The 23,838-nt window shown below is 37.3% G+C and overlaps 2 protein-coding genes across 14 annotated transcripts in view; both read left to right on the top strand.

Annotated features, from left to right (window-relative positions):
• SNX2 (sorting nexin 2) overlaps nucleotides 1-17,148 on the top strand; it is a 34,277-nt gene extending 17,129 nt beyond the window's left edge. Inside the window, exons 3-15 of one of the 9 annotated variants that reach the window (XM_026063920.1) lie at nucleotides 156-319; nucleotides 904-970; nucleotides 1,184-1,227; nucleotides 1,342-1,483; nucleotides 4,132-4,210; nucleotides 7,450-7,525; nucleotides 8,866-8,979; nucleotides 9,207-9,300; nucleotides 11,168-11,373; nucleotides 12,351-12,494; nucleotides 15,296-15,361; nucleotides 15,483-15,554; nucleotides 16,933-17,146. In XM_026063920.1, the coding sequence (XP_025919705.1) occupies nucleotides 156-319; nucleotides 904-970; nucleotides 1,184-1,227; nucleotides 1,342-1,483; nucleotides 4,132-4,210; nucleotides 7,450-7,525; nucleotides 8,866-8,979; nucleotides 9,207-9,300; nucleotides 11,168-11,373; nucleotides 12,351-12,494; nucleotides 15,296-15,361; nucleotides 15,483-15,554; nucleotides 16,933-17,007 (1,343 nt within the window). In that variant the 3' untranslated portion in view covers nucleotides 17,008-17,146. Of the gene's footprint in view, nucleotides 1-155; nucleotides 320-903; nucleotides 971-1,183; nucleotides 1,228-1,341; nucleotides 1,484-4,131; nucleotides 4,211-7,449; nucleotides 7,526-8,865; nucleotides 8,980-9,206; nucleotides 9,301-11,167; nucleotides 11,374-12,350; nucleotides 12,495-13,484; nucleotides 13,668-15,295; nucleotides 15,377-15,482; nucleotides 15,555-16,255; nucleotides 16,747-16,932 lie in introns of those variants that run through there. The other 8 variants (XM_026063919.1, XM_026063924.1, XM_026063922.1 and 5 more) reach the window with 8 other exon arrangements.
• A 6,497-nt stretch (nucleotides 17,149-23,645) lies between these two features.
• SNX24 (sorting nexin 24) overlaps nucleotides 23,646-23,838 on the top strand; it is an 87,960-nt gene continuing 87,767 nt past the window's right edge. For all 5 annotated transcript variants that reach the window (XR_003253186.1, XR_003253185.1, XR_003253187.1 and 2 more), the window contains exon 1: nucleotides 23,646-23,814. Coding sequence is in view for 2 of the 5 variants with exons in the window: in XM_026063929.1 (XP_025919714.1) it covers nucleotides 23,755-23,814 (60 nt within the window). In the remaining 3 variants the exon portion in view is untranslated. The remainder of the gene's footprint in view (nucleotides 23,815-23,838) is intronic.

Raw genomic sequence — 23,838 nt, 5'->3', positions numbered from 1 at the left:
GTAATTATATGTGAGACAAATGGATGCTATTTAGAGGTGATCTTACTAGACTTGTATATTGTCACTTTTTAATGTGTGTATGTGTGTGGTATCTTTATGACGCACATTTATCTCTATTGTACAAAAACTTCTTTGTGAACTCCATCTTTATCTAGAAGCCACAGAAGAAGTTTCATTGGACAGCCCAGAGAGGGATCCAATACTCTCTCCAGAACCTACGCCTGCAATCACTCCCGTAACACCGACTACATTAGTAGCTCCGAGAATGGAATCGAAAAGCATAACAGCCCCTGTGATTTTTGATAGATCCAGGGAAGAGGTACTGAGTAAACTTTTAAATTAATGGTTGATTACTGTGGAAATGTCTTGTTGGCTTGTCTATTTTAAAAAACTTGTGTATATTGCGTGAAAAATAGGAAGTTCTGCATGACCAGAGCTCAGGCAAGTATCTGAAAATTCTGTAACTGTTGCTTTCCCCATCCCCAACTGTTCAACTACAGATACCATTAATAACAAGGAATATCTGTCTTTTGATTAGAAGCATATAGAGACATTGCAAATGAACATTTTTGAACCTCAGCATTTGCTGGAATTGGAAGAGTTAAAATGAATATTCCCATAATATAAATACTTACTAAAAATTTGTAGGCCAGGAAGTCCTGAGGAGAGGCTGCCACACTAAAAGTTTTTTCAGGAAGGCTCAAAATTAACACCAGTATTGGAAACTGTTCACTTAAATTAGATGGTGGGCCTGGAAGGTGTGTTTGTTTGGTGGTGTGTGTTTTTTAAATCATTCAGACATACTGACTCTTCTTCCTTCCMCAGTAACCTAGTCCTACCCTTGTACTGATAGATAATATGACTGCACATTAACTTGTTAAATATGGCATACACTTTTTCTAGATTGAAGAGGAAGCAAATGGAGATTTGTTTGATATAGAAATCAATGTGTCAGACCCAGAGAAAGTTGGTAAGTTCATGTTTTGAACCTAGTAAGTCAGATGGTAGACTGTCTTACCTCTTGAAAAYTATTCTCGGTTTTTAGAATAATCTCTTATTCAGTTATCTTTTGGCCATTTATAGTATCTAAGTGAAAAGTTACTTAATGTGTATTTTGGAACAAAAGGTGTGTGGAAGGGTTAAAGTAACTTGCTCTAGGATAAGTATTTTAATTTTCTTACAGGGGATGGCATGAATGCTTATATGGCATACAGAGTAACAACAAAGGTAACTAGTGCAACAAATATTTGCAAATAACTTTATATCACAGATGAATAGATGTATTAGTAAGTCATAACTAAAATGACTTCTCTCTTTTTTTCTTTTTTTTTTTTTTTTAAGACATCCCTTTCCATGTTTCACAAAAACGAATTCTCTGTTAAAAGAAGATTCAGTGATTTTCTTGGGTTGCACAGCAAATTAGCAACAAAGTATATGCATGTTGGTTACATTGTGCCTCCAGCTCCAGAAAAAAGTATTGTAGGTAAGTCTAATAAAGTTGAATGTATGCATGCGATTTAAGTACTGTAATAAAAATGAAATATTTTAATGCTGACTGTGCTTGTAAAATAAATACTATTTTGCATAACTATTATGTACTGCTTATCAGGTGATCCAAACTGTTATTTATACTTCCCGTTCTGTATTCTAAAAAAGTTGCGTTTAAGTTGGAAGGATATGTACTGGCCTCTCCCTAACTCAGAGCAGTGCTGATAATAAGGACATTTGTCTTCATGCATGTCCTTCTGTTTCTTATCTATCATTCTTTCTCTACTGTTGCCCCTCAAGAGCCAATTAGTCTATCAAAACAAAGATGTTAAATGAAAGTTTATTTTTAACTTGTGCTGTTATCAGTTGCCTGTAATATGCAGAGCTTCCTACGTGCTGCACATCTCTGATACTTTAGCCTGTTTTCGTGGTTGTCATGAACACTGAAACCCTGAGTTCTTCAGAATTCTAATGCCAAAACTCTTTTTGAATGACCCCTGTCATGGTAAATTCCTTGAAGGAGCAGATCCTTTGTTTGCTCCATAAGCTAAGGAGCAAGCCGGAGGTATTAAGGTGACTTGAAATTGCCAAATTTTTGAGCTCTAAGTAGTAGAGGTTCTTTCAAAACAACCAGGTATTTAAAACAATAAAACCTGTTGAAGTCTTTGGTTACATTTGTGCAGTTTCTTTTGCGGCTTCCTGTGTAAATAACTGATTGGACTTTAGACAGCAATCCTGTTTGATATGTAGGGAAGAGCAGGCCTTAATTCTTTTTTCTCTTGCAGTACTTTAGTCTGTAAAGACTAATCAGAGTAGCAACTTTTCAGATAAGTAGTAAAAGACAGATTGAGTAGTTGTAAGGAGCAGAAAGCTTGAARAAATTATGCTTTTAATTTTGTGGAAAAGAACTGTGTTTTTCAGTTTTGGGGCGTTTTAAGTTCAAAAAACTCTTTTTTGGRGGGGAAGGAGGGCAGGGAGGGGTCTGCATTTCAGACCTTAAACGCAAACTCAAATGGTGAATTACCTATTGTGGAACAGTAGGATAAGCTGAGTCAGCAGTGAGCTAGAGTTGAATGTTCATCTAAACTGCCTAGCTACTTAGTCACTGCGTTTTGGAAAGTTGTGGTTTTTGTTTTTAAGAAAATATTCCCTGAAGTCATGGATTCATTCCTGTGAAGGAGTAGGGTGCTTGTGTTACAGAAGTTGCCTTTACACTTGCTCTTGAATAGGTTTAAATTAGCAGAGAAGGAAACCTGACATGTTATCTAGAATTAGCTGACAATATCAGAAGTTAGGAATTCCTTCTTCTAGGCCATTTGATGGCATTTTTAGTTTTTTCCCTATGAACTTCTGTTGCCATCAAATATGAAGTATCTTATCTATTAAACTGCAGCATTTCATGCTTTCTGCAGGTTAATATTAATGAACAGTAATACACTAATTCCAAAAGATAAAGGTGTATGAATTAAATCACCTTTGTTTGCATACTTTAATCCTTAAACTTAAGAACATATTAACTTATGGATTTACAGTTACATTACACTGTGTAGTATATGTTTGAAAAATATGCTGATGGGATTATTTCCATCATGTATGGAGATGGGAAAGTGCTAAGGCTTCACTGAGAGGTAAAGGTCCCTTCTTGTTCTTGAAAGGATACTTTTTGTTCACGGGTTACTGTGTGAAATTTCTAATGTCTGAAGGGGGGTTGGTTGGGAGGGGAACAATTTCGGGAACTGCTGATCTAGCAGGTCACAGAATGCATGTTCAGTTTTTTTAAGACTTTTCTACTCAGAACTTCTAGTTGAAGAAGCACAGAAGTAATAGAGCAGGAAACCACTACAGGAAGAAATAAGGATGTTTGGGTGGTATCATAACTTACTGCTCCCATGCTTCAGGAAATAACAATCAGTGTTTCACACTCATTTTGGTAGGACTTAGGCTTCTAACCCTGCGAGTTTGGGTCTTTAACATGACAGATAGTGATCTCAGTCTGAGAGTTTCAGAGCTCTTCTGTTGCTGAGTTTATTTCCCATATCATGAGACATCAAGAACAACTGTGTCTCCATTGTCATGGTTCTTTGGCTGCTCCTCTTGGACAGAGGGAGTCACACAGAGCTGAATACACTCTGCAGATTTTCTCTTCCATTCAGTTTGTAGTTGTTCATATGCTTCAGAATTTTCAGAGCTGGCTAGTTTGCCTCAAATAATAAAAATACCCTTAATTTTAGAAATTAGAAGATACTAGAATAAAAATTTTGGTCATGAGTGTACCAATTGATAGGCTTATAAACTGAGATTTATTATCTTATTCTGTTTTACTAGGGTAACTGTTTTCTTCTGAATAGGAGTGACCAATAAGACACCATCTTTTAGATTGTCTTCATGAAAGCAAATTCAACTACAATTTTTAACATGAATTACAATAGACGTATTACAGGAAGCTGCTTAGTTCATGGGGCTATTCCTGCAAAAGCATACAAGTTGCAGTGTTCATGTTCTTTGTATTCCTCTGTGGTGCTTTTCATTGTAATTTGACTTAAATATGTAAACTTAGGTGAGATTTATCTTGTAATCATATCAGCTATGCTAATGATTTCTTTATGATAATGTAAAATCAATATGATGCAATTTTCTCCAAAGGCATGACCAAGGTTAAAGTAGGCAAGGAAGATTCTTCGTCTACTGAATTTGTAGAAAAAAGAAGAGCAGCGCTAGAAAGGTAATTGTATGTATTTAACTAAAGTTGTTTAGCCTCAAAGTGACTTCTAATGTACTGCATGGACTCTTTAACTGGGGTGTGGGCCAATTGTACTTCGGTGGATTCTGGAAGGCCGTATAGAGCTACCCAACTTTTGTGCAGAAATGGAATAATCCCCATTAAAAATGGGAAATGTTGACTTATGCATAAGGAGAATTATGGCTACATCTTTTCAAACAGCTAACTTCTTGAAATGGAGATTGCAGGGATCCAGTAAGCAGAACTTTGTTCATCAGCTTATTTAGACATTTTGGTTTTAAGCAACTAAGTGACTTCAGCAGTGGATCTGTTTCATATAAAATTGACTGTTACGTAGGGCAAAGGGTGAAGGAGACCTGTAGTCACTTGAAACTAAGAGATGGCCTTCTGATGACTTATGATGCGTTGATGTGACTAGTTGAACTTTGGTGCAAGAGACATCAGATTTCTGTCACCCAGCACTGGCATACAACTAGTATTGTTCTAGTGTCTTTGCTGTGGTAGGGTTCTGTCACTGATATTTGGTTTCATCCACTCCTGTTGACATGGYTAGTAAGGCCCTGGAAAGCAACTAGTAAAAGTTCTATAACTTATGGTCATGTACAGCTGAGTCAAGTATTCAGACCTAATTTTGGTCTGATTTTATAATATGCCTATTGTTGTGATGTGATTACATTATATGAAGACAGTGATTACATCAGATGAAGACAGTGTACCATTTAACAGTTTGTTAGAAAAATTAACAAAACTCAAAGGTTTTAGATTGACAAAGAGCATATCTAACAGATAATGTATGAAGTTATTGAGCTTTTGGAGTTCCAGAAATAATCTTAGTTGAAAAAAATCTCTCTTTGTAATCCCGTTGTTAATATCTTTTGATTACCTAGCTAATCAGCTGAACATCTGAACTGATATTGACACTCAAAATACCGATAGGTTGTCCTGTCGCTAAAGATTGGTATATAGCTTATGGTTTGCCACTTAACATTGCACCCAGAAGTTACTGAAATAATTGTGTCTCTTGGAGCAAAACTCTGAAACACATCCTGGGTGTACAGCAAGCCTATTGCCGAAGAAGTGGTGCTATGAGATATAAAGACTCAGAATAACAGCCAGGTTTGGAGTAATTGGACTTAACTGAACAGCCATTTCTACACAGCTTCAGATCTCTATGGTAGAGATGACTAGTTTTCCTTTTGGTTCCTCATTTGAAGAATAGAACTAGAATTAGGAAAAGCTAATTGACAAACTTGTGTGTGTGCTTTAAGTGCTGCATTTCATTTTTTTTGTTAAAGTAATAAAGTATACACCACTTCTAGTGGATGCTGAGCACTGTTCTTGTACTGGGGAATGGATTCCTCAGTGCTCTTGACAATGTTGAGAAAGCTTCACAGTGTATTTCATTTGTTTTTTCAGAAGACCATAAAAATCTTATCTTGCAAGGAGCAACTTTTTCATTAGCTAGCTTTTCCTTTCAGAAACAAAAAAGTCACTTACCTACCCAGATGTTCAAAGACATTTAGAGGTAGTGAGTTTGTTGCTGTTTCATAAAGCTGAGGAAAACATGTTTGTGTGTCCCAGAAAGTCAGATCAAAGGAATCTGGTTCAAAATTGCTCTCACTTGAGCCCAGAGATGTGGGCTGAGTGGGAAGGGAAGCAGCATACCTTTTTAGTTGAGTTTGCTGAAGTTTATGCCTTAAAACAGGGAACTTAAATACTACAAGTCTTCTGGGTATCCTCAAGCACACCTCTAGCTGTCTCCAGTGAAAATGTTAGTAATCTTTCTTAGAAAAAGCACTAGTCTCTAGCGGCAAAGTTCGAAAGAAAAATCTCTTTGGCTGCTTGCATTGTCAACTTTAACTTGTACTTACTTGCTACTGAGTGTCAAAACAATCAAGGAAAAGTTGAGTAATTTAATGTGTGAAATAATTTCACTGCAACTCTTAGCTCCTTTAGGAAGAAGAATAAGGATCTGGTGGCCATATCTAATGGGGGATGGAGAAAATATAGTGTTTACAGTATCAAAATGCTCAGGCTTTCAGTTAAGAGTCCCAGTCTGCATCACTCTCTAGGGCAGTTTCCATGGAATTGTGACTGTAATGGGGCAGTTCTGGTACTTTGCAATTTTTGCAAAGCTTTAGTTTTGCTCAAACCTCAGCTGCAAAGCACTGTTGATAGTGTTCTGTCAGTGCATCTTAACTGGCAGTATCGCATACTTTCTCATGCTCCCACGATCTCTTGAGGTATTTAGTTTCTATAAAGCATTCTTGTAAACATTGGACACTCTGTGAATACATAATATTAAAATCAGCTGTGATAAGCTTGCAGCAGTTTTTAGTGGGTGAGTGCTGTAGAAATTTCCCTCTTAAACTCACATTGGTTCAGTCAATAGTTTTGAGACTTTAAGTGTTTCTGCTCAGATCTAAAAAGGAAGGAGTTGCATTAATTTAACTTTTGGGTGGATGAGTTCTGTAAAACTAATACAGGTTGAACGCTTAGTCTAGCCAGCAAATAAATAGTTCATACCTAGAACATGATCAACTTACTTCTCCAAGGCTTCCTGTAATGCTAAAACAAGCCAGCCAGAATTAGCTGCAACAAAAAAGCCTGTTCACTGCAGTACAAGAATATTTAAACAAGCTCATCTCTCTTCTATCTTAAATTGATTGTTATTAGAGCAGGAAGATGTCACTGAGGTGTTGAAAGTATCAAATATATATTTTAATACCGTGCAACATAGTTCTGATGGGTCTCACCTTAAGGAGTTTATGATGTAAACAAACTAGGTTAGAAACCATGGCCAGCAACTTGTGGCTATAATGTTGTGGTATGTGGTGCATGGGGTTGCATTATTTTTAGTCAGAAGTTTCTGGTTTTGTGATAGCCTTGCAGGTTTAAGACTTAAGTGACTGTTTACACTGCTTGTTGGTCCTGCCTCATGACTCTATGCAGGACTTGTGTGTTGGGGGAAGGTGACAGAATGCCTAAGTATGATTTGAACACTCAGCAGAGAGGCAAAGGATTGAAGGGGCATGGAGACTGAACTATCCTCTGACCCTTTAGAGGTGACTTTACAAGAGTGTTCAAGCCCCATTAGATAGTGAAGGGAGGTTGCGTGCTGCCTGCATTGTACCCATTCTTTAGATAAAGGACACTTTCCAATGCTGTCAGGCGCATTAAATCTGTTTTGTTATCTAATATTTTAATTTTTAAAATCATAGGTATCTACAACGAACAGTAAAACACCCAACCTTGTTACAGGATCCAGATTTAAGGCAATTCTTGGAAAGTTCTGAGGTATTTAAGTTCTTTTAAGTTCTCCTATTTGTTTTCAGATATGGTAACATACAAAGTAATATGCTCTCTTTGTATTGAGACCTAATCTCCTAAATTCGTATGAAATCAAATTGGATTGTGCCCTTCATGGGACAGAATGGCAGAAGGCTACTTAGGTAATGACCTGCAAAGTCTTTTGCCTCTACTTCTGTTAAATGTTAGATTGGTAGTGACCAAAACTTATTTACTGTTCAGTGACTTCTACTAAGTGAGTTAGTTGGTCTGTCCAGTTCTGAGTGGCCCAGTACCGAGTGAAGCTTGTCATATGCACAGTGAAAATCCATAACTGTTGCTACTAATGGTTAAGTAAGGTCAGGAATAAAGAGAGCTTTTTCCAAGACAGTTTGCCTCCAGGAGTCAAGCTTCAGGTTTATTGGTGGGATAATGTGAACAGGCTTGCAGTGCTGCTGGCCATGCTAGATGTTTTGTGGATAGAGGACTTCAGTCACCAGTGCTATCAATCTGGCACCTTTCACAAACATTAAATATATTGCAAAACAGATTGTCTGTTATGCTTCTATAAAAACATCAGTCATCTTATAAATGTGCATAGCGGATTTGCTGTAATACTGAACTGTCTTTTGGCCAATGTCAATATCTTAGTTTTACTAATAAGTCACAGAGGCCTTGCTACTGACAAAAGCATCATTGATAGATAACTTAAAGTGGATTTGTCAATGCTGTGGACACACAAAACATCAGATGTGAGGGGTAAATGATTTGACGTAGGGGCCATCTTGTATGGCTTATTTGGACTAACTTTAATAAAGAATAATATCAACTAAATTTAAAGTTTGTTAACTTACCCCAAGGATTTCTAAGTACCTTGCAAATAGACAGTTCTCACAATATTCTGGAGGTAGGTTTTGAAATCTGGCCTATATTTAAAAGTAAAGACATGAATTTTTTTTATGATCCATAGTGTGAATCTTGCATTATATTCACAGAATTTCTGTATCTTAACTTACTGTAAATGTAAGCTTTTCTGTTTCTATAGTGCCAGTTGGTTCTCTGTAACGTATAGGTGGCTAGTTAGGACCTTTGGCTAGTTCGTAATAACTTTTGACAAGTAGATTGTTTGTTCCATTTAAATGTAAAGGTGTAGAAGAAAAGTAAATAGTCTGTATTTTTAAGTTTTCCTCTGAGAATGTGAAAGTAGTAAATCTGAGAAATTAGATTCCACTATATTGAAACACATAGGGGTAAAGAAAACAGTATATCCTTTTCTTTTCCCCTTGTGCCCAGTTAAACCTCCAGGCTTTTAACCAGTCTGTTTGCCCTTATTTGTCATTCAATTCTAGCTGCCAAGAGCAGTTAACACCCAGGCTCTGAGTGGAGCAGGAATATTGAGGATGGTGAACAAGGCTGCCGACGCTGTCAACAAAATGACAATCAAGATGAATGAATCGGATGCAGTAAGAGCTGATTTTTYGACTTGAATAATGAGATGAATTAATGAGGCGCAACAATTGCATTTTAAAGCTGTAGAACTAGAAAATGGGATATTAATTTGCTTATTGGCTTGGACTCTTAGCTGTATCTGTTGACCACCCTGGCAGTACATGGATAATTTGCTGCTTTAAAACAAGAAATGCTGTTGGTAATCTAATTTGTAATGCTTGACTCTTTCATCTTTTGTCAGTGGTTTGAAGAAAAACAGCAGCAATTTGAAAATCTGGATCAGCAGCTTAGGAAACTTCACGCCAGTGTCGAAGCATTAGTCTGCCACAGAAAAGGTAAATTTATTTTTCTGACTGTGTGAACATAAGTGCTTAGAGCTTTTAAAAAATGTTAATGAAGCAGGAACTTAATAATGTTAGAGGTCTAAAGTAGCAAACAGTTTTACAGCAAACTTTAATGCAAAAAATCTTCTAACTGTACCTTTTGGTTTAAAATACTCTAGCATTTCTGGTGTGTGTGTGTGTATATATGTATTTATATATCCCAAATATCTGTCAATCCTTCTGTTGAACTTGAAAATTACTATATTGATGAGTGTAGAACTTTTTTTCTTGAAGAGTTTTAATATTATAACTAACAAGTGAAACTACAGTAGACATCCATAAATGTATCTGTAGATCTCATGGCAAGAGGCATTTCCTTCTGTAAAAAAAAGTGGCTTCACAAATCCATTTAAACATCTTGTGGTTGAGTATTGTTCTGTTAACTGAATTTAAGCCCTTAATCAGGAATTTGCTGGTCTTAAATTCGTCCACATAACAATATTTCATCAAAGATGCAGTTGAGGTAAGCTTTTCTGGAACGATAACTAGTCTTAAAATATCAGCTTTAGATTTCCTTATTTCAGAGTGAGGAAATACCCATAAAATTAATATTTCAATCACCTGTGCAGCTGTTTTGTCAAAGGCTGTTTTCCATCAGGTGATTAAGAAAGAAAAAAATCAAACTTTAATTTGGTAATATATGGAAGACTGTAAATGTGCCTTCTGACACTACTGTTTAATTTTAAAATATGGGGTCATCTTTCAACTCTGCACTTTCAAAAATGTGTGAATGTGTCTTAAGCTGCTTTCTCAAATCTCTCTCAGGAGTTATTCTCTGTAGTAAAAAAATCTTTGGACAGATGTTGTTAAGGTTAAAGAGTATTTTAAGAAGTAAGGAACATGGAAAATGAATGTGTTTGATTACTCGGGATTTGATGCTTGCTCTTAGATTTGAAGAAATGGATTTTTGAGAGTTGTATTTAAATTGTGAGAGTTTTATGTATCTGAAGCTTTTTTCTTCTACAAACATTTCTGGTGTTCTGGTGATTCTACAGAGCCAGAACAGTCACAGATAAACTTGTACTTTCAGTCCTTAAGTAAGTTTGATTAATATAATATTTTGTTCAAAGGTCTTTCATAGGTGTTAACTTTGTACAGGATGACTTAAATGGGATTTGATGAGACAATCGTCTAAGTATTCATTAATGAATTATCTCAAAACTTTGGCTTCATARATGCCAGTCATGCTAGTGTGTTTTTTTAACATGCCTTACGGTACACCTTACATACATGCCTTACATACATTACAGGACACACAGTCTTGTTTAAGATACTTTAGTCAGTAGAATAGTACAATGGAAGCAAATTCCACTCTGGTGTTGATGTTCTCATTGAATACTTCTTGCTGCTTTGCCCTTTCAGCTGCATGGGACAGCTACTCTACAGATCAGTTAAGAGTGTTTTGAACTTGCAGTGTAGGTGGCTTGGCTTTTGTTGTGTGGGCTTGGGTTTTTCTGAACTGGGCAGTTGGATAATACCGAAGTGACAATTTCTTCCATGTCTTTTTCTAGATAGGGTAGGCATCACATAACAGATTCAGCAAATCATTTACTGATATTGGGGGGGTTGGGGTGCACTGTGTTCTCCTAAACATGGTTTCATTGTGATCTCCCTGTGTCATGGCCATGTGCATTATCATCATGAGGTTTGGGAAATGCAGTTGTTGTTGTTGTTGTTGTTGTTGTTGTTTTAATCTGGTGAAGTCAAGTTTGCTGTTGGGCAGAGGTGTTTGCTCAAGAACCGGTTTTAAGTTGATCTGTACTGAAGTGTAACATAAGATATTAACTATGTTATGTTGAATATTACTCCTGTATTTCAGAGCTTTCAGCCAACACAGCTGCCTTTGCTAAAAGTGCTGCCATGTTAGGTAACTCTGAGGACCACACTGCTCTGTCTAGAGCTTTGTCTCAGCTTGCAGAGGTTGAGGAGAAGATAGATCAGTTGCATCAAGAACAAGCTTTTGCCGATTTCTATGTGTTCTCAGAACTGCTTGGTGACTACATTCGTCTCATTGCTGCAGTCAAAGTGAGTACTACTAGGAAAAATGTTAATTTTTGTTTAAGGTCATGCTTTCTCCTTAATTTATAGATTTGGAGTAAATGCATGTTTGTGTGCATTTGCACACTTGATTATGCAATTAAGACTTACTGAGCTTTTGCCTGCCACAATAAAAATGGTTGTGATCAAAAATGGGCATGGATTGACAGGATCCAGACAAAATGCAAATGGTGAATATCCTCTAAGTAGAGCAATGCTAACTGTGTGCAGTATTTAGGGACCCCGTGCTAGTTAGCATGCTGTACTTTTTTCATTCAGGTATGTGATTTTTTTTTTTTTTTCCATAAAATATTTTCAAGAACATAATTTGGTTGTATCAGATAGGTAGCCAGTAGAATCAGTGGGTAAGCCACAAATATCATTTGGGGATCTACATCTCACTAAAGTAGTAAGTTTTGGTATAAATCATGTGGTACAGCATGATTTAGTTTTGACATGGGGAGTGATGTCTTAAGAATTTTATCTGGAAGTATCTTTGAACTTGTCAGGTCGTTCAGGGAAAAAATCTCACACACACACTCACTCACTCTTAATTCTGCTACCTCAGTCCATTGCTAATGAAAATGTATTGCTGGATAGGCATATAGTCTATGAAAAGGTTTGATAGAATCTCCCCTTAGAGAAGCATTTGTGTAACACAGCGCTCTGTAGCGGTTGCTTTGGTAGTGTTGCGATGGGACAAGGAACACAATGAAAATGAAATGGTGTGGGGGGCCCTGAGGTGTCTGCTCTGGAGAGGCTTATTGAATGCTTTCCTTTATTTGTAGGTGGTATTTAGCTATGTAAGTGTGCTGCCAAATTAAATGCAAGACCACTTGTGGTAGGCAAAGTGAAGTTTCTTTGAGTACGCTTGCTGCAGTTTTATCTAGACATATATTTCCTTAACAGGAATGTAGACAGCTCTAACAATTCCAATTGCTTAATAACTTTGTCTATCTTTACAGGGTGTGTTTGATCACCGAATGAAATGCTGGCAGAAATGGCAAGATGCTCAGGTCACCTTACAAAAAAAACGTGAAGCTGAAACAAAGCTCCAGCTTGCCAACAAACCTGATAAATTGCAGCAAGCTAAAGATGAGATAAAAGAGGTAACGCTATCAAACATTTCTGTTATTCTGGAGGTTGGTCTTTTTGCATTGGTTCATTCATTCCACATTAATGCACTACTTTATACRGTTTTTGTTTACAAATCACTTTTTCATTTGCTGTCTTCCATATTTACTGAAATTGTTAAAAGGAATTTATTTAAAATATTAAATGTGCACAGTTGTTATCCATTCTGAGATCTGTAAGGCAGTTGAATTCTGTCTCTACAGAGTCTGGGAGATGGGAGGAAGGGAATATGGGCAAGTTTTATAATGCTTTTAACTGTTACAGATGACTTGGATAGGCAGAGGAGCATCTCTTGGCTTCAAAAACTAAAGTCTATCTAAAAAGGCTAATAGAGAACTGTTCCCGTGTTTTGCTTAATGATGCTGCATTTCTGCCCATATATATATATATATATGTATATATGGTATAATTTCAGTAAAAATAAATCTAACATGTTGAAGTGTCATAATTTATACACTTTTTCTATCATGCTTCACTAAGGAAATTGAAGAGGTAGGACAACTTAATTATTTAACATTAATGCATGCATTCTAGTTATGCATCAGTATTCTCTCATTAAATAATGGGAGAACATCATTGCAGACTTCAAGTTATCTTATGCTATTGTTTCATTTGGCTGCCTCATTCATCACTAACCACAAGCTGCTTTGTTCTTTCTGAACTTCAATATATTTTGCATATAGTATTGAAATTACTCATTAACTTGTCTTTCTTTTCCTTAAAAAAAAAAAAAGCCCTTGTTGACTGGTAAAACTCAGTGTCACTCTTGTGTGACCACATTCTTGTTGGTTGGCTCTCTTGATGTCACCCATCCATCCACCATGCAACAAGGGAGCTGAAACTCCCTGGCAAAAATACTTCCTGAATATTTGGAGTTGTAAGAAATACTCGGTGACTGTTTCTCATTCCTAGTGTAAAGAGAATTAATGATGTTTCTGGAGGATTTCTTTTTCTTACTTTATCAGGTGATTAGAGAAGGTTGTTAGTAAGCCCACAATTTGAATATGATGATGATAAGTTATTGCTGCCATTGAAATAGAATTCAGCAACTGGAATATATAATAATAGTCCTTCCAGCAGAGAAATCAAAGTGGAAGCCAGTGCAACTTGAGCTTCATCCATGACTCATTCCTTTTTGCTGCTAAAAGGTAACAGAGTAGTCCTAGAAACACCATACTGAGCAAGGGGAAGATTTCTCTTTTTCAGGAACTATAAGATTGCAGACTATTATGCAGTGATAATTCCTACAGACCCTGATACTTGGACATCATGAAACTGGAGTGTGGGTCCATAGGCCTACAGAGGCTTTAACTGAAATCTAAGACAGCTCTAGTTGCTGTGGTAGGAAGGCACAGGTTATTTCAAACCATCTTAATCTCCCCTTTCCTGGGCTGAGCTTTATATTATCTAGGCTGTGTACCTAACAGTGTTTCCCTGAAACACATCCTGTCATGGCTTATTGCATAGCTTCATAAATGTACATCTGAAGAGACAATAAGGGAACTTTGAATAAATATAAACTAAAAATATAAATATCTAGGTATTTACATGAATGTATGTTCATTGCACATCGCAACAGTAAGATTACAAGGCACCACAGAATGCTCTTGTCAATAAACAGCATCACTGGACTGCTGACAGGAATATACTGTACTGATGTACATTGCTTCCTGGCTGCCTTTTTCTTGGGAAAATAACTGTTACCATATATATCAGTGCTCATGATTCAATATGTTGTGATTAACAGATTCATTTTAGAATGTCTGTTAGCCTGCGTGTGTCTCAGTGTCAGGCATGCCAGAGAACTGATAGTTTTTTTTAATAATATACCTACACAGGTGGCTTAAATTTAACAATATTAGAAAAAGCAGGTGCAAAAAGCAGTCTAGTAGTGATAAGGTAATACAGCTGGTGATGCTTTCTTAATGGTGTAGCTGAATTCCTTTTGCCATAAACTGAATGTTTGTAAACGTGATCTAGTGTTATGTAGTATTGATATGTTAATGCCATGCTCCCAGTATGGCAAAACTCCACGAGCAGTTTCTCTTCCTCTGAATTTTCCTTCCATGCTGCTCTTACCTGCAATGACTTTTCTACTCCCACTGTCTCTTCAAACAGTCCCCAGTGAGCAAGAAAGCATGTGCTTTCGCTTGTCCCAGCAACTTGCAATCTGACTGCATAACCAATAAATGCATCCTTATTAGCTTGTCATCTGCCATCTGCAACAGAAATATGACAAAGATAAGCATATACTTGACCATAAGCAAAGATGAAGGTTTAATCACCTTTCCTGTCAATAGGAAAATACAGGGAACTAACTGCTTTTCTGAAACTCTCTCATTTGATTGTGACAGGTAGTCACAGAAAGCTTACAGGTTTAGCTTCCTCTTATAGCAGTGTTTAAGTAACTTAAAGCTTTAGAAATCTTTTTTCTTTGCTAAAGAATCTTTGAAATACTTTTACTGTGTATTCCTTAATAAAAAACATAAGATATTTTTATAAATGCTATGTAGGCATTGTTGCCTTTGGTGATATCATTGCTCTAACTGATCTGATGACAGAGTCTTCTCTACAAATTCTTGCTTTGAAATTGTTATACTAAGACTTTCCTTCAAGTATGCCTAAGACCAAACAGCTGCTTTTCAGCTCTTGAATGACTATCACTAGTATACCAAAAAAAACCCCACAACAAAACAAACAAAAAAACCACCCACAGGTACTGATAGGTTGAATGGAGAACACAAAGCCTTACCTCTGCATGTCTTTCCTTTGCCAGTGGGAGACAAAAGTTCAACAAGGGGAAAAAGATTTTGAACAGATCTCCAAAACCATTCGCAAGGAGGTGGGAAGATTTGAGGCATGTATAATTGTTCAACTGACAATTTTACTTTAAAATCAACATTCCAAGCAAAATTGCTTATGAGTGTAACCTGCCATAATTAATTTACTTTATTTATTAACAGAGGGAACGAGTGAAAGACTTTAAAACTGTTATTATCAAGTACTTAGAATCATTAGTGCAAACACAACAGCAGGTAAGAGAAACTTTTTTAAATTTTTGTACAAGCTAATACTCCAGTATGTTCCATATTAGGTTAATTTAAAAAGACAGGCTTTAAGTATAGCAGTTCYTAAAACATAGAGAACTGATTCTAGTCTGTACCGGATTACTGAGCATAGTGATTGCCGTCACCTAGCTATTACTGTTCTTACTTGCCTAGCTCTAATTCAGGAGAGCAAAGGAGAGGCTTTCTTGGGGAAGTGTGAGGGAGTAGAGTGTCTTCTGTTCTTCCTCTGAAACTGAATTAATATTTTCATTTGTAAATAGGAGTAAAGTGTATTAAATATGTGTTTAAACTTACTGAAGAGACGTGAATACTCCAGGGTTTTTTAATCAAAAAAAAAAAGTAATGTGCTGAATATTTTACAGCAGTAAAATAACTTTCAGTTAAATGTAAGAATAGCAAACTGAGCTGGCAAACAAATTCTGTATATCTATATCCTGTGACATAGTGCTCAGTATGTAAGAGTAGCTCTGTTACCATGAGCAGATTTGTGCATTTGTTACTTGTATTTTTTTTCCTTGCATCATGTAATGATGTTAATGGATAATATGAAGCATCTGTGTTCTTACTTTGTCCGGTGGGGACAAGTTCAGCACACAAGGAGGAAGGTGCATGTGTTTTCTTTTCCAACATTCAGCACTTAACAGTGAGGTTTTTTCCTTCTCTCCAAGCTAATAAAATATTGGGAGGCATTCCTACCTGAAGCCAAAGCCATCGCCTAAAAGAAGAATATTCCAAATAACAAGACACTCTGGATGTTTGTCCTGGATAAAAAACTAAATTCCACAGTGAAATCACTTTAAAATCATCCAAATAAACTACTATATATTTTATGAATTAACATGTGGCTCTTTTATATACTACAGCATTTTATTAACAAGCTGCATGTCCTGACCCTCTTTAAAGTGGACTGTGGCATGATGTTCTGCAATACATTGCTGAATTGAACACTATTGTGTCTTAATACTTGCACTAAAATGTGCACTGCAAGGCCAGAAAGCAGATATTTTTGTTCTTTTCAATACAATGTTCTGTAGTATGTTTACCTGATCTTTATGAAACAAATTTAGTTGCATTGATTAATGTTGACTTACACATTCCTGTACAAAATCATGTTTTTGTGATTACAATAATAAAGGGATGTACCTTGTGAAACATTGAACTCTCTGGTTTGTTTTCTGTAGATGTTTACTGTATTCTTAGAAGTAGCATTTATAACAAATTGAGATTATAACCAAGGCAGAAACACGCCATCTAGTAAAGAATGCCAAAGACAGTGCTAAAGATTCATAAACAAGTATTTGTGGTAAACTATTTTGTTTCTTAAATTTGATTCTCTTTGCTACAGGTATTCTTTTCACCTGAAGTTATCACTGCCTTGGTAAACTTTAATACCTTAATACTGTTAAGATCAAAAGACTGAAGCTTGGCTAACGGACATGCATGAACTGAAATCTTTTCTGAACATCTTACAAAGCTGCTGAAGGGCTAAGTTCACCTGCTGGTCAAATATAGATGTCATGTTGGACTGATAAATTTAATCAGTTTTAATCTTGTTTTGAATGATTTCAGGATACAAAAAGGAAAAAAATCTTTCATTAATTCTGGTAATCAGGGGGAGGAAAAGAATTTGTATGGCTTATGGTCAAAAATAAAGAAACACTCAATACCATTTCTGAACAAAATGGAAACTTAGATTCAGCTGAAAAATCATGCACTCTGATTTACACGAGGAAACTAGTTTAAACTTTCAAGATTAGTGCCTTCCCTTACTTCTGCACAGAGTTTTGTTGACTCAGTATTTCTAGGAATTTTCAAGGAAACTAGTACAGAAGCTAAACAATTTGAAAAAGCCTTTATCAAGTCTTTATCAAGCATTTTTTTAAAAAAGCTGAAATAGTACAAGCTTAAGGTTTTAGCAACTTGTGCGTCAGCCTTAGTCATTTAGCCTATAACTGATCTTGTTCAGCTCAAGTGTGTAAGAGGTTTGTTGTGAAGAATTTGAACTAGGCCTAACACCCTGGGTGTTATAATATGCTTGACTTTGACTTGCTCAGTGCTAATGAAAATTGATAGGCAGCTCAACATTAAACCTGAAATTAGTTACAATGAGATTGAGAGTGGGTACTTTCAGAATTAAAGACTTAGTTTCAAAATGGGTAAACATGTGCTTTTATGATCTCTTTTCTTTAAGCATATTCTCCAGCTTTCTTTGCTCTTGATCCTTTTTGCTTGCATCACGATCTGAACCGAGATGAATTCCAGATCCAATTTTTTCTCTGTAATGAGTGAACAAAATGAGAATGAGCAGCACCTTTCATGTAGGTGTGAAGCTGCTTAGTCTTCTGGCAGGGATAGTGTGACTGTCTTTTTGTCTGATTATGCTAGACAGCTAAAAACAAGAATGTGTTGTGTAGAGTGTGTTTTGTTGTTGTTTTTTTCTTAAAAAGCAAAACCTGTGGGAGAACAAAAGGATAATAACATTTCTGGAATTAAATGGCAGGGAGTTACTAATACAAACATTTCATAGTCATTAGCATCACAAGATTAATTTGAACACCAGACCTGATGAACTGTCACTTTTGGCTTGCGTAGAACAGGAGTGTTTCCAGGACTTGTTTGATTGTTTTGCTTCTGGCAAACTGTTCCCTTGCACCGTAAAGACTGAGGGGTTGCTAACTGTCTTTCCTAGTACAAGAATGAGTAATGTCTGTACTAGCAGATACTACTCAAACCAAGTATACGGAGGTGTTGCTGAACTGTTTTCACTGTGGAGGTCACTGCAGGATATTATACTTGTGTAAGTGTCATTTTCCTGAAACTCCAAGTTACTAATGCTGAAGAATCCTTAGAATGAACAAAACGAATGTTGGGAAAATAGTGAAAAGCTACTGTTCAGGTCAGGAATGCAATACATTTGTAGTGCTGTATAAAAGGTAAGTTGTGGTGCTATTGAAGTCTAGTTTACTTGTCAGGTTAAAACAAACTGAGACATTTACAGCCATTAATTTTACATTATCTCTGTTCTTGTATCCATCACATCCAGTGTGTGTTTTTTGAATTGAAAATGTATAGCCACTGAATGATAAGGTGATGTATTTCAAATTGAAGACTAACATATCCTTGAAGATATTGTTACCTCTTTCTTGTACTGGCATTCAGTGTTCTCATCTATTCTTTAGTCACTGTCCTTTTAAGAGAGACTATTCTGCTTTCCCTGTCAATTATTCTTTCTTGTACCTCTCCCAAATTATTTCCTTCTGAAGACCTCAGGTGGGAGTTTGTGTTTTGACGTACCTGGAGTTCATGCCCCAAATGTGTCAGTTTCTTTCAGATTCTGGTGGCAATGACCTGCTGGCCACTAATGGGAAGTTCTCCATTCACCTGCAATCTTCCACTGTTCTTGCTTTCAAATGCCTTCTTCCTAAGTTTCCAGTTTTCACAGCTATTTCTAAGCAAGGGTATTTATCTTGGTCAAAACTGGGATGAATGCTTTATTTACATTCCTTTTTTTGGTACAGCAAATGATGTGTGTGCCTTGCCAATCTTAGTCATCATTTCATTCCTTGATTAGCATATCCTGTGCATTTAAGTGAACAGCAAACATGCAGTATAATTATGGGTATGGTGAAATGATTATCTTTAAATCGGCATTATTCTGTCTGGTCTTTCATTTGCAAGGTAGAAGAGGCTGTGTAATGACTTGTATCCCTGGCAAAATATGAATCTGTTACAACTGTACAAAGAAAACAAATTTAATATTAAACATGTAAGGAGCTGAGGTTTCAGGGCTGTTCAAGATCATACTTGTTATCTACTAAGGGGTTCTTCCAGTTTCTTTCTTCTTTTGCCTTCCATAGTTGAATGAGAGGTCAACTTGCTAATCAGCAAAATAACTTTTGACTGCACTACTAGGAGTACTTGTTTTTCTTTTTCTCCTCCCAAATCTGTGAGGAAACAGCTATTATATGAAGGGGAGACGAAATAATCTAACTCTGTCTTCTGTGGTAACATCATTAAGAAAAGGGGTCTCAGAAGAATGTGGGAGGCAGCTTGGACAGAATTTGGAGCTGTTCTTTTAACAGCATACTTATATGAAAACTAGAGTAAAAAAAATGCACAGTGAAAATGGAAGGGGGAGAAAAGACTCAAGAGAAACCATATCTATGGTTTAAGAGAGAATCAGAATAGGAAGAGATGCACAAATCATGAGAAAGGAAATACTTGTACCTTAGCCTCACATCCCATGTGGAACCTCCAGGTACATCTGCCCACCCCTGCTTTCTTAGAGCGACTTCCTTAGCAGCTCCCAACATCATGGCTGTTAAGAGAGGTAAATAACTTCATGTTTGAGTCTATGATGCCCGCGGCATGAAAAACTTGTATGTAGAAAACTGATTTTTCCAGAATTATCTTTCTCCCATCTTCTTTCTGAAATCACATGCTTATACAAGATGGTCTTGGTTGTACTAATGGTTGTATGCTCAAAGTGCTTTGTGCTGCTTTAGAAACAACTACATCGCTTAAAAAATTAAAGCTAAATCTTCACAGAGGAGGGAGGAAGAGGTGAACGCCTTAATAAGCAAATGTTGTTTTACTTATGAGATTATGACGTGTGTTGAACTTTGCTTTTGGTACTATTTACTTAGGAAATCAGTATCTGTAGGATTACAATGAAGTGCACCAAGGTCGCAAGGACTGGTTTATTTAAAACCAATCTTTCTGTTAGCAGTTGGAAAGTTAGCAAACTGAGGTTGACTGTGTTCTTATTAAAGACTTTTTTTTTTTTAATCTGGACTCATGTTTTGTGTGCTTTACTTATCACTTTGATTAGAATTTTTATATGCATTTCCTTTGTGTACTTTTAATCTCAGGAAACTAGCTGTTTGGAGAGTCCTTGAGTAGTGAGGATTACTTACTGGGAAGTGTTATTTGAGAGCTGCCAATGTCTGTTCCTCTCTTCCTCTTCTGTGATTCTCTTCTTTAATTTCAGGACTCCACAGTCTTAGGCAAAGGAAATAAGATGGAACACTTGAGGAGAGAAGGATATTTGTGAGGAGGGRACAGGGAGAAGAGTTACTATTAGGATAGTTGTCATCTATAATCTCTTCATCCTAGCATGAAGATGCCAAATTCCCATAGGAGGAATTGCACAGAGACAACAGGAGGATAGAGGAAAAGAAAAAGCTGGGGTGGGGGGCAGGGAGAGAACAGAAGTGGCCCACAAAGCTCTTCGTTTTTCTTTTTTTTTCCTTCTTCCTCAAAGACATTTAGTTTTTAGATAGAACTGAAATCTGATTGTGAAAATGACATTCTCGTTCAATCATTTATTCAAAGTGTGGCCCGCTTTCCTGATTAGACCTTTTTATAAGCAGTGATCATTCTCGTTGGTATGGTCTCTGTGATAGTGGAAGGCTAAGATGGAGTCTGACRGCAACTACCAGTCAAAGTAGGGGTATATTTATTTATTAACTTATTTTAGCTTCTGGATCAAATTAATTTAAGAATACAACCCAAGACACTGATACCTGTAATTAATCCCGCTCCTCCCCCCCCCCCNAAAAAAAAAAAAAAAAAACTAAACTAAAACCTACAGTTTCTAGAGGACCTTTCTGGGTCTGCTTAACAGATGAATCGGAAGGCGACCTATGTAACTGTTACCAGTATAGCTCAACCCTTTCATGGTTTTGCTGTTAAGATTACTACTGTGATTTTAATGGAAGTCTACCCCAGCTGAAATCAAGCCACACTGAAATTATATTCCATTCTCTTTGCTTCTTTTGTTTGTGGGAATCATTGTCATTTGTGCAGTTAGCTTTGAAAAACAAGAATCCTGGATAGTACTCCTGTTTACTGCAGGCTRTCTGTGATCTGCACAGATGTTGATTTGTGTTTTAGGAATTAATGTTCTTAAGTGTGTGTTTGTTTRTTTGTTTTTGTCCCTAAATGTATGAGACAGAAAAGATGATCCTTGGTCTGTCAGCCGTGTGGAGAAATCCTAATTTTTCTTTAGTTAGCTAATCTTGAAAGTTACAGCTAATGATGATACATTGTGCAAATTAAGTATTTAACATTCCAAAACATGTTGATGTATTTGAATTCAGATCACCATGTAATCTTCCTTGTTCCTCTTGGCTGATACACAGTCAAAAGTTCCATTATGTACTATTGAATTTGAAACCAGATTAATGTCTCAAACTTTTCTTTGTTAATAAGTTATGCTACGTTAGGAGGAAAAGTAACTTTTGGAAATTTTTGTTTGATAGATTACTGACAACCACAAATAGTGTGAATTTTTTCCACTGGCTTCTCATCAGCATAAATGTATTATGGTGTAAATAGTGTCATTTCTATTGTCCATCCTTTTTATATTAGGTGAAGAACAGAAATTAAGCTTAAAGATTGGTGTCTTTGCCAGAAACCAACATTTATGATAGCATGAAAATAGTCCTTTAGTGTGCCTACAGTTAACACACTAACTAGAAACTTTCTGTTATTATATGGGCTGTCTTTCCATGAGATGACTATATGTCTAGCAGTACATGCTTTGGGGAAAAATGGGATTGCATATTCAAGCCTTTTAGTTTTCACTGCATTTTAAAGATTTGATCCCTACAGGTAAAGCACTATCAAACAGCACCCTGGGCCTGGGCACCAAAACCCGTTTGCTCTCGTCACCCCTGCCCTCAGGCAGCACTGGAGTTGACCTGGAGCTGCTGGTGGTCAGGAGCAGCGCAGGGCAGGCACGTGAGCTCCCAGACTGGCTAGCTTTGATTTCAGGTCGGTTTTTATTATGTATAGCTGTTAAATTATTTTAGTTTGGCTTTTTTCTCTATTTTTTTTAGTCAGAAGTATTCTATTTTGTATTGAATTCTCCAGGTCTTTGCCTAGAGCAAAATATAACTAAATTTAGCTGGCAGTAAAACAAAAAAAAGGTGGGGGGAAGGGGGAGGAAGAAAGAGGGCTTGTAAGACTTTTTTCCCCTTGATGCTTCTAGGCTAAGAAGGAAGCAGATTAGTTTTCAGAAGGCTCTCCAAAAAGATGCTCTTTGAGACACAGATAGCGTAATCCTGGAGGGATGATATAAGTAAGACATAAGAAATCATTTATTTTGAATTGTGTCTGTTTTTAAGCTATGCTGTTATATTTGAATCTGCTTATACAAAATCAAACCCTTTATGAGCATGAATTTATAGTGGTAGCTACTTTTTTAAAAGATCAGTGAGAGACAGCGAAGTTACCCATCTGACCACTGAAACTGTCCAGCATTTATAAAACCTTTTAAGGTGCAGTTTTAAAGTATTGTCATCTAGCTAATACAGCTGTGGTTTGTTGTCATCTTGTGGTGTGTCATCTTGTGGTTTGAAACTTGGGGGTTGCAAATTTGTGTGGGGTGGAGGTGTCACCTTGTGCAACAGCGTTGCCTGCTACATGCATCGAGTATTATGCTTTTGTTTTGGCTTTCAGTACTTTCAGGTGGTCAATGTAGCCGCTTCTTTGGGCGAGTAAGAACTTTTATTTAACCTCCCAAATGCATCATCTCTGCGATCTCTGAAATGGTTTGGTTTGCTCTGCTAAATAATTAAGAGATGTTTTCTCAGGAATCCTCACAGTGCAGCCAGTTTTCCTCTGCTCTGGACAAAACGCGAGTGTCATGGGTTTCCCGAGGGGGATGATCACGGATACGAGATTTGTACTGTTATCAGGAATTGGTTCACCAAGTGGTTTGAGCTGTGGTTTGAAGACTATCAATTCATCTCTTTTTGAAGTTAAATGATAAAGCTGTTCTGGATTTATTTATTTATTTATTTATTTATTAATCCCCTTGTTTTCCTCTGCGCTCCGAGGCGACAGTTGGCGCTTTAACCGCGGCGGGTTAAAGCAGGTGCGCTCGGACGTCGTTTCAACGGCCGCGATGTCCTCGGAGGGGACCCATCATCTCACGGTTAAGCCGCCGCGGCGCCTTTGGGAGCCCTGTGACGCAGCCTACGCCCGCGCTGAGGCCCCGCCCCCGCCCGGCGTCACGTGGGCGGTGTCACGTGCCCGCCGGCCGATGGCTGCGGCGGCGCCGCTCGCGGGGCGCCGGCGGCGGCTGTAGGGGGAGCGGGCGGGTACGGCCCCCCGCTCCCTTCCTCCCCCTCCGTTCTCTTCCCGGCGCGGCGCCGCCGCCATGGATGTGTTCATCCCGTCCTTCCGCTACGAGGAGAGCGAGCTGGAGCGGGGCTACACGGTGAGCGCTGCCGGGCGCGAGACC

Source organism: Apteryx rowi, unplaced genomic scaffold (genome assembly GCF_003343035.1).
Source record: "Apteryx rowi isolate R43461 unplaced genomic scaffold, aptRow1 scaffold_203, whole genome shotgun sequence".
NCBI lineage: Eukaryota > Metazoa > Chordata > Aves > Apterygiformes > Apterygidae > Apteryx > Apteryx rowi.
This window is presented reverse-complemented; position numbering and strand designations above follow the sequence as displayed.